General features: G+C 46.2%; 1 protein-coding gene across 2 annotated transcripts; it reads left to right on the top strand.

The window, feature by feature from the left end:
• LOC109943052 (1-aminocyclopropane-1-carboxylate oxidase homolog 7) lies at window positions 1-12,991 on the top strand. 2 transcript variants are annotated; one of them, XM_020545830.2, is made up of 2 exons: window positions 1-520; window positions 11,846-12,991. In XM_020545830.2, exon 2 carries the CDS (start codon window positions 11,906-11,908, stop codon window positions 12,515-12,517), a length of 612 nt encoding a protein of 203 aa, XP_020401419.1. In that variant the 5' UTR covers window positions 1-520; window positions 11,846-11,905; the 3' UTR covers window positions 12,518-12,991. The 2 variants fall into 2 exon arrangements, with proteins under 2 accessions (XP_020401419.1, XP_035819273.1); XM_035963380.1 differs by lacking the exon at window positions 11,846-12,991 and adding an exon at window positions 1,227-1,571.
• The last annotated feature ends 352 nt before the right edge of the window (window positions 12,992-13,343 follow it).

Consider the following 13,343-nt stretch of genomic DNA (forward strand, 5'->3'; position numbering starts at 1 on the left):
TCGACCTCATCTACCACTGTTCTGGCAGGGGCGCGCGATGCCTCGCCCTCGCAGCACCTAGCATATATGGCGCCTAGGCTCCAGGCCCATGATCGTGATCCTACCTATCTCCAATCATGGCCTCCACCATCGGTAACAACGACCGCCTCACCCAGCTCAAGGCCTTCGACGACACCAAGGCCGGCGTCAAGGGCCTCGTCGACGAGGGCGTTACCATCGTCCCGCCCATCTTTCATCACCTGCCTGACCCTCACGACGCCACCTCTAACGCCCATGCCGCCATCCCGGTCATCGATCTCGCCGCCTTCTCAGCAACCAACAACGACGAGGCCCACGCCCACCAGCAGCTGGTCGCCCAGGTCAAGGCAGCCGCCGAGACCGTCGGCTTCTTCCAGGTCGTCAACCACGGCGTGCCCGCGGAGCTGCTCCCCCGCATGCTCGCGTCGGTGAAAAGCTTCAACGAGGAGCCCGCCGACGAGCGGCGGCCCTACTACACCAGGGACCAGGCGAGGCGCGTGAGGTACGAGAGCAACTTCGACCTCTTCCACTCGCCCGCCGCCAACTGGCGCGACACACTAGTACACAGAAGCTCTATAGTGGCGGTTCTAAACATATTTACACTGGCGTTTTTCAGTACCGCCAGTGCTAGGGGTCAGTGGAAATCAGCATTTCCACTGGCGGTTATTTTGGAACCGCCAGTGAAAAGTTCATTTTCACTGGCGGTTTTCTTAACGAACCGCCAGTGAAAAGTGCATTTCCACTGGCGGCTGAATAAAGAAAACCGCCAGTGGAAATGCATTTTCACTGGCGGTTTTCTTAACGAACCGCCAGTGGAAATGCACTTTTCACTGGCGGTTTTCTTTATAAAACCGCCAGTGGAAGTTTTCCCGCCTTTTTTCAAAATTTCAAACAATACTGAATTATATATATATTTATTTACACACACACAAACATATATATATATATATATCTATATTGATATTGAAAGCAACATGAAATTAAATTCTATCATACATTTATATACATCAAAGTATTCTGTTTACAACCATATATGCTTCATGCATTCTATACATCATAAGTTTTCACCTAAGCTCTAATAACTATCTCGGCTAAGAGATAATCTACTAATTTCTGTTAGTATTCTGAACTCTGGCAAAGCTAATGTCCCGGAAGCATCGTGATATTTTCCTTCTGCGGGAATGACCTCTTTCAATATGAATGTGCAGAGGTCCTCGACTATGCCATACAATGCAGCTTCGGTCAAGTTCTCTGGGTTTCCTCGTTGAAATTGCTGTAAAGGAATTTTATAAACATTATCTATTTATACTCAATAATAACACATTTGCATCTTTAATGACATAAATACATACTTAACTATTACTAATAATACCTTGTCAGGGTTCGTGATGTATCGTCCGTTCACTCTCATGAACTCGCACGCATAGAATCCACATAGGACCGATCCTTGTGGTTGCTTGTGGCACTACATAACGGGAGATTGGTTATTTAGTTGCAACATTGTGTATGATATGTATTCATAAAATCACATACTTACCGGCCAGTGATGATGGATGTCTAGTGGCACGAGTTTTTTCGACAGGTCGTACTTTCCACCTTTCATCTTATAGAATCTATAAGCACTGTGATCTCAAATAGAATCACCATGTTATTCTCAAATTTTAATCGATAAAAGTATGCATGCATAGAAAAGGCTTACAGCTCTAAGATGCTGAGGAATGTTGCATATGTCGAAGGGTCGAAGTTCAAGGAGTCGAGCACCAGCACCTTTCCAACCTTAGGATAAATGAGGAAGCATATCCAGTGGTCCCTGTACGAATCAAATTTGTGATGCATGTGTATTGAAATTATTAATTTTATTTATGCAAAATCACACTTACTTAAAGTTGTACGGGGCCATTATGGCTTCCCTGTCTTGAAATTGAAGCATTGCATGTCCTATGTATGTGGCGTATCGAGCTTCAAAATCCTTCTTCATTTCCTTTATACGCTTCTCAACTTCTTCGTCCGTCTTTCCCCTTATTTCATCGTTGTCTTTCCCGATTCTAAAAGTGTGGCTTTCCTCGGATATAAGTATTGGGTTGAGATACCCAACCCTTTTACTGGCACTAGCATTGGGCTTGGTACCGTAAAGAATCTCCTGCTGATCATGTTGCATTCTGCAAGTCACACGTGCATGTCAGATATTGAAATTTTATACAGCTCACTAATAATAACACACATATGTGGAAGTATGAGCGACACTTACAATGCAAACATCGTTACAAGTTGCACGTCGAGTCTCTGAAGGTTCATCATTAACCACATGTCCTCGAATGTAACAACGGCCTTTTGGTTCGAACCAATAAAAGCATGGTCTGGTATATGCACACTGATTGTGTCGATGCCAACCGATGATGCCCGCATGTACCAGTCATGCAACCTTTTAACACCAGCCGGGACCTTTCTTAGTTTGTCAAGAGGTAGCAGAGGTCTTCCCGGCACATATTTTTTAGGCACGTTTTTGTAATCTGCCTTAGTTGGCTTCTTTATCTTTGCGGCCGTTGCCTCAGCCTTTTTTGCAGACTCCTCGTGCTCGGCCAAATCAACAGTTTGTGACGTGAGGCTCCGTCCAATCCCTTTCAAAAACCTAACTGTGCCAGCAGTAGTAGCTTTACTCTTCTTTTTCTGATACGGGGACACCAATTTTGGTATAGGAAGTTTAGATTTCTTTGATGGCCGTGGATCGTTTGATGGCTGTGGAGAAGGTGGATCCCTTGATGGTGGCGTAGACAGTGGGTCACCAAGAGGATGGGGAGGAGAAGGTGGTGGAGCCCTGAATGGTGATGCTTGTGGCGGAGACGGTGGGTCAGAAAAAGGATGAGGAGCAGCATGTGAAGTTTGAAGAGGTGAGGATGGATGTACAATAGGAACAGCAATTTGAGAAGGCGGAGACGGTTGGGCCTGCGACGCCTGCGACGAATTCGACAAATCAAGCAATTCGACATCCCTTCGAGGCCAAAGGATAAAATTCTTAATAGCTTGTCCAAGTTTCTCGATATCTTCGGGCCCAGGGATGTCTAGCATGTCGTCCTCGTATCCTTGGACGACCGTCGTCACTTCTACTTTGCAATAATCATCTGGAATATCGTTTCCATGGTACTTGCGTCCTGGGATCGCAAGGCCTGTGGCTACCATCTTTGTACGTTTATTGTTAATACCATATCTTATAACCAGTGTGCACGCCACAGGCCTTGTGATGTCATCAACTGGATAACGGTCCTTATTTCCCGTTGAAGCAACAGAGCTTGGTAATGTCGTACAATCTGTGGAAGCCGGCGGTTGAGCTGCTGGAATTATTTGTAGCTGTGGAGTGGTCATCTGTTGAACAGACATCGCACTCGCCAACTGTTGCATCAATTCTGGAGGAGGATTCGATAGCATTTGAGACATCATGGCTTTGAACTCTTTCTTGGCCTCCAACTTAAAATAATCTGCCATCTCTTGCTTGTATCGATCACGTTTCCTGTACAGACCTTCCCACTGTTGTCCGAATCCTTCCTTCCATCCTTCCTTAGACGAGATTCCTCGTACACGGCCAGGATGCTCAGGGTTACCGAGACCAGCCGTTAGGATGTCTCTTTCCCTTTGTGGCTTAAAAGTTCCTTCGCTCTGCTTAGCTGCCATTGTATATATGTTTTTTGCCGCTTCTTCGACAATGGGATCATCAAAAGATACACCGGTCTCGGTTTCCCTTGGTTTTCTAGCACGGAGCCAATTTGCCGCCCTTTCACCAAGTTGCTCGGACAGCGTCGGCAACCCTGCGGCCTTCTTCTCGGCGTCTTCTTGTCTCCATTTAGGAACCTGACGCTTGTAACCACCTGTGCCTAGGTGGTGGCGGTACTTGTTCTTCTTTGATAGTTCAGAATTTGCCTCACTTATAGATATGAAATCAGGGCTGCTCCTCTGCTCTAAAAATACTGCCCACTGACCTGCTGAGATTTTATATTTTTTGGTCGGGTCCAGACCTTTCTTTGCAAACTTTGTGTTCATCTCAGACCTCCAGTTTCGGAAATTTATCGCAAGCTGCTTCATCGTGTATTCCTTCACGAGTTCTTCTGAACCCCGAGGCAGAACGAACCTCATTAATAGCTTATTCCATATTTGATTCTTGACATCATCTGACACATCTCTCCACTGTCGTATTGTTATGTCAAGATTATCTCTAACTAAAACCCAAGTGCATTCCGGAACTTAGGTAGTGCCTCTTCTGGAGCAAGGGGCTGACCTTTCGGGCTCACGTCTGAGATTTTGTATGTTTTGTCGGGAAACTTGTTCAGCCCCCTGTCACCTCTTTTTCGATCGCTCTGCTTCCTTTTCCTTGACGTCTCGGTTGTTGTCTTGGTCTGTTCCGGTGCGTCTTGGGTCGGCTCCGGTACGTCTTCGTTTCGTGCCACGGCTTCTTCGAGTATCGCACGAAATTCAGACATGACCTCCTATTCATGTAATAAAATGCACAAGAGATCATGCATGTGAAATCAGTAGGGTACACATACGAAGCTAAAGATGCGTACTTTTACCTCAGCTTCTCGTGGATCATAAGTAGGGTCACGTTGCAACTCACGGAGAGCGGCCCTATCTATGCTAGTGGTAGGAAAAGGGTCGCTAGGCGATTCATATCCTTCACTGCTGGATTTTTCTTTAGCAACACTCTTGTCCATGTGCTCGGGCACTAAATCTTGGTCCTTGATCGGAGAACTCATTGAGCTATATATATACAAATACATAAGCAATAATTAAATACATATTAACACATATTAACGTAAGCATATTAACCCGAACCCTTAACCCTAAACTCTAACCCTAACTATAACCCTTAACCCTAACTATAACCCTTAACCCTAACCCAAAACCCTTAACCCTAACCCTAACCCAAAACCCGAACCCTTAACCCGAACCCTAACCCTAACCCAAAACCCGAACCCTTAACCCAAAACCCGAACCCTTAACCCTAACCCTAACCCTAACCCTAACCCTTAACCCAAAACCCGAACCCTTAACCCTAAAGAGGGAGAGAGTCGCATAGGACGTATCGTATAGGACGTATCGTATAGTCGTATAGTATCGTGTAGGACGGGGAGAGAGTCGCATAGGACGTATAAAGAGGGAGAGAGGGAGAATCGTATGGATATTATCGAGTTACGTATAGAGAAGGAGAGAGGGAGAGTCGTATAGGACGAGGAGAGGGAGAGAGGGAGAGTCGCATAGGACGTATAGAGAGGGAGAGAGGGAGAGTCGTACGGAAATTATCGAGTTCAGATCGAATTCGGATCGGATCGGATATGTATATTATCGAGTTGTGACGGATAAAATTACAATGTATATATTGAACATACATTTGAACACATTTGAACACACATATATATATTGAACACATACATTTGAACACATATGAACACACATATATATTGAACACATACATTTGAACACATATGAACACATATATATATTGAACACATATGAACACACATATGTCTCCCTCCTCTCTCTCCTCTCCCTCCTCTAACTATCTCTCTCCTCTCCCTCCTCTCCCTCCCTCTATCTATCTCCTCTCCCTCTATCTCTCTCCCTCTCTCTCTCTCTCCTCTCCCTCCTCTCTCTCTCTCACCCTCCTCTCCCTCCCTCTATCTCTCTCCCTCTCTCTATCTCTCTCCTCTCCCTCCTCTCTCTCTCTCACCCTCCTCTCCCTCCCTCTATCTCTCTCCTCTCCCTCTATCTCTCTCCCTCTCTCTATCTCTCTCCTCTCCCTCCTCTCTCTCTCTCACCCTCCTCTCCCTCCCTCTATCTCTCTCCCTCTCCCTCCTCTCTCTTCCCTCTCCCTCTCCTTCCTCTCTCTTCCTCCCTCTCGGCGGCGGCGGCGCGCCCCTCCTCTCTCTTCCCTCTCCCTCTCCTTCCTCTCTCTTCCTCCCTCTCGGCGGCGGCGGCGCGCCCCTCCTCTCTCTCACTCTATGCAGAGACGGCGGCGGCGCCCGCGTGCGCGCGGCGGCGGCGTGCGCCCGTGCGCGCGGCGGCGGCGGCGGCGCGCGCCCTCCTCTCTCTTCCCTCTCACTCCTAGACCGAGCCCGAGCGAACGAAGAAAGGGAGAGAGAGAGAGAGAAGAACTCACCTACGGCGCGGGGACGACGGCGTGGACGACGGCGTGGACGACGGCGGCGCACGGAGGAAGATCGCCGGGGCGAAAATTCGGCAGCCTGACGGCGGGAAGATGGAAAGACAGGGCGCCAGAGACTTAGCGAATTTTTCGGCCCCGCGCGCGCTCCTTTATATAGGAGATATTTCTACTGGCGGTTGACAATGAAAACCGCCAGTAGAAATCATTTCTACTGGCGGTTGTCATAGAGAACCGCCAGTAGAAATACCATCCACAGACTGTGGAGGCCATTTCTACTGGCGGTTCTCTATGACAACCGCCAGTAGAAATCATTTCTACTGGCGGTTTTCATTGTCAACTGCCAGTAGAAATGATTTCTACTGGCGGTTTTCATTGTCAACCGCCAGTAGAAATGTTTTTAGTATATTATTTTTTATTGTATATTCATACATTAAGTATATAAATTTTTGTACATATTAAATATATAAATATATATATTTAGTATACATAATATATATATTTATATATTACTTCTCTCTCTCTCCCCTCTCTCTCCTCTCTCTCCTCTCTCTTCCCTCTCCCTCCTCTCTCTTCCCTCTCTCTCCCCTCTCCCTCTCTCTCTCCTCTCTCTCCTCTCCCTAGCTCCTCTCTCTCCTCTATCCTCTCTCTATCCTCTCTCTCTCCTCTCTCTATCCTCTCTCTCTCCTCTCTATCCTCTCTCTCTCTATCCTCTCTATCCTCTCTCTCTCCTCTCTCTCTCCTCTCTCTCTCCTCTCTCTCCTCTCTCTCTCTCCTCTCTCTCTCCTCTCTCTCTCTCTCTCTCTCTCTATCCTCTCTCTCTCCTCTCTATCCTCTCTCTCTCCTCTCTATCCTCTCTCTCTCCTCTCTATCCTCTCTCTCTCTATCCTCTCTATCCTCTCTCTCTCCTCTCTCTCTCCTCTCTCTCTCCTCTCTCTCTCCTCTCTCTCTCCTCTCTCTCCTCTCTCTCTCTCCTCTCTCTCTCCTCTCTCTCTCTCTCTCTCTCTCTCTATCCTCTCTCTCTCCTCTCTATCCTCTCTCTCTCCTCTCTCTCTCCTCTCTCTCTCCTCTCTCTCTCCTCTCTCTCCTCTCTCTCTATCCTCTCTCTCTCCTCTCTCTCTCTATCCTCTCTCTCTCCTCTCTAGAAAGTCGTGTAAAATTACATGCTTCGGTTTGTCGCTAACAATAATCAATTACATGACATGTCCTAACAATAATCAATTACATGACAACTATATAATCTAGGGAGCTATTGTTCTGCCTTGTCCATCGTGGCGTACCCAGGGCATCGAATTGCGTGGGATGCTTCGCTCAACGTTCCTTATCTTGGTTGGATGGTCTATGAAAAGAGACATGTCATTGAACTGGTTAAAATCCTCTAAATCAGATACACCATCAACTCCTATAGCTTGTTGTTTTCCAGGAAAAACTACATGCTTCGGTTTGTCGGTGCTTTTCTTCTCATTGTTAGAAATGATATGTTCAGCATAGAAGACCTGTGCAACACGATTAGCAAGGATCCATGGGTCATCTTTGTAACCTACCTTACTTAGATCAAGAACTCTGACCCCATAGTTGTCTACCGTGACATGTTTGTCTTCAACCCATTGACATCGGAAAACCGAGATCTGAAATGTACCATAGTCTAGTTCCCATATGTCCTCAATAAAGCCAAAATATGTAATAATCTCACCAGTTTCATCATCTATGGCTTCGCATCGAACACCACTGTTTTGTGACATGCTCTTTTTGTCCTTGGACTTGGTACAAAATGTGAATCCACTAATGTCATAGGTTTGCCATGTTGTGACCTGGCGTGATGGTCCAGATGCCAAGCCCTTGATGGTTTGTTCTTCTATTGTTTCTCCACGTGGAATGTCCTTCACCATTAGCCATGTGTTGAACCGCTGCTTATGTTGCTTCATTACCCAATCATCCGTATGCCCAGGATTTTGCTCGCGAAGCTCATTGATGTGTTGTTGGATAAATGGCTCCATTATTGTTAGCTGATGTAGGATGCTCTGATGTGCCTCAAGTACTATATCGTAATCCGGTGGGATGAAAGATTTCCGTCCCATCCTCCCGCTTCCATACAGTCTACCCTCGTGTCGTGACGGAGGCAGACCTATTGCAACCTGGTCTTTTAGGATACTATTGCAGAATGGAGCTCCGGACTCAATGGCCTCTTCGGTACAGTACCCCTCTATCATGGATGCCTCGGGACGAGCACGGGTTGATACATAGCCATTCAGTATTGACATGAAACGTTCATACGTCCACATTTCATGCAAGTACATAGGACCCAATGCCTCTATTTGTGGCACCAAGTGCACCACAAGGTGCACCATAATATCAAAGAACGATGGAGGGAAACACATCTCAAACTGTGATATTGTCTCCACTGCGAATTCCTGAAGAGATGCCAACTCATCACGGCCAATTACCTTTTGTGAAATCCTGTTGAAAAAGTAGCACAACCGTGTGATTGCCATCTTTAAAAACAAAGGATTTATAGCCCTGATGGCAATAGGTAGGAATGTAGTCAGCATGACATGGCAATCATGTGAGTTGTAGTTGGTGATTGTCAGGTCTTTCATTGACACAATACTCCGTATGCTAGAGCAGAATCCGGATGGGACTTTCAAATTCTTGAGCCAAACACACATCGCATGTTTCTCATCTACATTGAGATTGTAGCTTGCTGCTGGGAGATGGTACTTCCCATTTTCTTGAAGAACGGGATGTAGTTCCTTTTTTATGCCTAAATCTACCAAGTCCATGCGTGAATTGAGCCCTTCTTTTGTTTTGCCCTTTATGTCTAGCAAGGTGCCCATTATGCTTTCAAACACGTTCTTCTGAACGTGCATACCATCGATCGCATGCCGCACATCTAACTCTTTCCAGTAAGGCAAGTACTCGAAGAAAATAGACTTCTTCTTGAATATAGCCCCCGAAGCTGGTTTGACATCCTTCCTTGTTTTTCCGTCTTTTGTCTTCTTCCCAAAAACAAACTTGATATTCCTGACTATTTCAAAAACTCTATGACCTCTATTGTTACCCGATGGAGCAGTAGAATGTAGTTCACCATTATTGTCGAAGTACTTATCCATCTTTCGCATGCGGTACCTGTGTCCTTCCAATAAAAAGCGTCTGTGCCTCATGTAAACTATCTTCCTAGATGCAGCAAGGGATACGTAAGCAGTTCCATCAATGCATACTGTGCAACCAACCTTTCCCTTAAACTGGCCTGATAATGTGAAGAGAGCAGGGTAATCGTTGATCGTAACAAAAAGAATTGCTCTCAGCGTGAATGAACCTTTACGATACTCATCCAACATTTGAACACCCGTTTCCCACAATATTTTCATATCCTCCATTAAGGGCTCCAAAAATACATCCATGTCAACTCCAGGTTGTGTAGGTCCAGAAATAAGGATGGTTAGCAAAATGTACTTCCGTTTCTGCATCAACCATGGAGGAAGGTTGTATATGGTGAGGATCACCGGCCATGTGCTATGCTTGCTGCTCCTCTCAGCAAATGGGTTCATTCCATCAGTACTCAGTGCGAACCTAACATTTCTCGGTTCATCGGCAAAGTCTCGGTGGTTGTCATTGAAATCTTGCCACTGCTTCCCATCGGCTGGATGTCGAAGCTTCCCATCGTTTTTGTGCTCATCAGAAGCATGCCAGCTCATAAGTCTGGCATCCTCAGGATTAGCGAACAAACACCTCAATCGATCGACGACGGGGAGGTACCACATCACCAAAGCAGGAATCTTTTTGAGCGCATAATAGTCTACTTCTTCTTTTTCTTTGCTCGTGGATTTTGAAGTCTTTTTTTGGGCTTTCTTTCGCTTCTTCCCTTTAGACACGGATGCAACACACTCTTCGTCCTCTCGATAGTCTTTATTCGTCTTGTACCTACTTGCACCGCACTTTGGGCAGCTCTCCAAGTCTTTATAATCATCACCTCGATAAAGGATACAGTGATTTCTACACGCGTGGATCTTCTCCACACCCATAGTGAGCGGACTGATTAGTTTCTTTGCATAGTACGTGTTAGCAGGCACATTGTTCTCCTTTGGAAGCATGTCTGCGATAATACTCAAGAACGCATCGAAGCCAGCATCAGACACACCATATTTAGCTTTTAACATCAACAGCTTTAGCACAGACCGGAGCGTCGTGAACTCTTTGGTACAACCCTTAGACTCGTCGTACAAAGGCTCTTCTGCTGCCTTCTTTAGGGACTCCATACCTTTCATTAAGAACATCGATTGATCTGTATGACGACGCAACATTGCCTCTAGCAACTCTGCATCTTCCTCATCCATAACACTTGGCAGAACATGAGGTCTATCATGTTCATTTCCTCCAGCGTAACCATGATCAGTAACATTTTGCACTACATGTTCGCTCTGTGGAAGAGGTTGGTGTGTCTCGTGAACGAACTGAAATCTGTCGTCGATGTTCTCAGGGTTTCCAGTCGTATAAGGCGAAGAGCTACCCTCTCCATGCTTTGTCCAAATTGTGTAATCCTTCATAAATCCTCGGCATACCAGATGAGATATGATTTGTTCTGTGTCATTAAATACAGCAGCATTTTTGCAGTCCATGCATGGACAATATATGTGTTTTGTCTTTATTCTCCAAGCATGGTTCGTAGCGACATCAATAAACCTATGGACCTCGGATATGTATGATGGATCTAGCCTTGATAAGTTATACATCCAGGATGTCCTCTCCATCACCACCTGTAAAAAAGTAACATAAAACACATGGTGAAACCCTATATCCAAAAATGTGGCTAAAATGGAGGAAAAATAAACAAAATTTGGCAAAAGAAACATAAGCCAAACTTTCCTAGCAACTAATAAACAAAAAAAAAATTAATACCCAAACCTATCTTTAACATATGGTGAAAGCCTAGTTTCAAAATGTAGTTAAAATTGAGCAAAAAATAAACAATAACTAACAATTGAAACATAATTAAACTAATCTTCCATACAACACATTCACCATTCATTAAGCAACTAAACATGAAAAAGAGAGGGAATAGACAAAAACTAACCATCTTATGCAACCTCATTTGAGAAAATAGAGAAAATTACCAATCTATACTCTTCTCTCTCACATGTGAAACCCTAGATCCAAAATGTGGCTAAAATTGAGCAAGAATGAACAAAAATTGACAAAGAAACATAAACCAACCTTTCTTATCCACCTTCTTCCAAGAAATGAAGACCAAAACCTCCCCCCTTATATTTTTGTGAAATCTGGACCTCCAAAATCGCCTCCAATGGAAGCTGGCTGCGAGCATACAGTTCACTGTCGCGGGGAAGATGGGTATTTATAACAGACAGTTCACTGGCGGTTGGTTTGAAAAACCGCCAGTGGAAACCTATTTCCACTGGCGGTTATCTTAACACAACCGCCAGTGTAAATAGGGTCTTTACACTGGCGGTTCTGTTACACCAACCGCCAGTGGAAATAGGTTTCCACTGGCGGTTGGTGTAACAGAACCGCCAGTGGAAATACCCTATTTCCACTGGCGGTTGTGTTAAGATAACCGCCAGTGGAAATAGGTTTCCACTGGCGGTTCCTAAGTCGGGTCCACCTTGTTTTTTTTACTGGCGCGTGATAACTGAAACCGCCAGTGATAATTTATGGGTGCCGCAGGCTTTGAGCTCTTTTCTAAGTGACACGGTCTTCTTCGAGGACTCGGCGGCGCCCGAGGAGATGCCGCCGGCCTTTAGGGACGTCGTGCCGGAGTACGCCAGGCAGGCGCGGGGGCTGGCGGCGCAGCTGCTGGCGCTGCTGTCGGAGGCCCTGGGCCTGCACGCGGGCTACCTGCAGCGCGACGCCGGCTGCCTGGACGGGCCCTCGCTCGCCTTCGCCTGCCACTACTACCCGCCGTGCCCAGAGCCGTGGCTCACGCTAGGCACCACCAGGCACTCCGACCCCAGCTTCCTCACGGTGCTCCTGCAGGACGCCGTGGGCGGCCTGCAGGTGCTCCTCGGCGGCCGCTGGGTGGACGTGCCTTCGCTGCCCGGCGCGCTCGTTGTTAACATCGGCGACTTCCTCCAGCTCATGTCCAACGACAGGTTCAAGAGCGTGGAGCACCGGGTGGTGGCCGTGCCTCCAGGCGCCGCTGCCCGGGTCTCGGTGGCCTGCTTTTTCAGACCCTCCGGCGCCGCCACGTCCAAGGAGTACGGCCCCGTACCCGACCTCGTCAAGCCGCCGGAGGCCCCGCGTTACAGGAGCGTCACCGGCGTAGAGTTCCTCGACTACTATAGGCAGAAGGGTCTCGACGGACGATCGGCGCTCGACCACTTCAGGCTGCTGGTCTGAGCTTCTCAACCCAATTATAATAGGTCTTCTATTTATGAGTCTATAAAGAAGATCCTACTTGTTTAGTTTCTGTGTATGCTCTAAAAATAGAAAATTATACTCAAACGTTGAATTATGATGTTTCCCAAAATCTTTTAGACAAAACCGTTCCAATTAGCTCCATAACCAAACACTGCCCTCGTCGGATTCATTCGACTCGGATGACAGTGCTCTAAGGGCATGTACAGTAGAGAGACACCAGAACGGTTCTCCAAGCACAGGAGACAACTAAGAGACTCTATTGTACAATGAAGTGTCTATAAACGTAGTCTATTAATAAATACAGAATTAAATGTATTTGTATAGCATCAGCTCGATAGAACAGACGACAAATTCATACAGTGAGAAATGAGGCGTCTGTTACTACTTGGTTTACGAGCCAGAGGCGTCTCTTCACGGAGAGACGGCTCTAAGATTTTTTTGCAAATAACCCCCTTAAACACCTTAAGAGCCTCCATATTAAACACCACTGTACATGCCCTAACGTTCTCCTCCTTCGCTGTCACTTCCATCCATTTGGTAGAAGAAACGACCATTTTTGTCCATAACTTTTTATCAAGAGTACTCCTACACGTACAACTCTAGTGGTAGACTTAGATACTACTAGAATTATCTAATGAATAATGATTTATTAGTTCAGAAAAGAGATAAAAACAACTGTAGATTAATGTTGGTCGTACTCCGATCATAGTCAATGGGAGCGCGTGAATGGATTGACAAGGTCGGAAGAGTGTGAGGTCCTTACAGATGCACTAGAATGGGTCATCAGTACTAATTAGAAACCGAC

The sequence above is a fragment of the Zea mays genome, chromosome 10, assembly GCF_902167145.1.
Source record: "Zea mays cultivar B73 chromosome 10, Zm-B73-REFERENCE-NAM-5.0, whole genome shotgun sequence".
Taxonomy (NCBI): Eukaryota; Viridiplantae; Streptophyta; class Magnoliopsida; order Poales; family Poaceae; genus Zea; species Zea mays.

Excerpts from the sequence above, each read along its gene's own strand:
- LOC109943052 (XM_020545830.2), top strand. The coding sequence starts at position 11,906 with ATGCCGCCGGCCTTTAGGGACGTCGTGCCGGAGTACGCCAGGCAGGCG.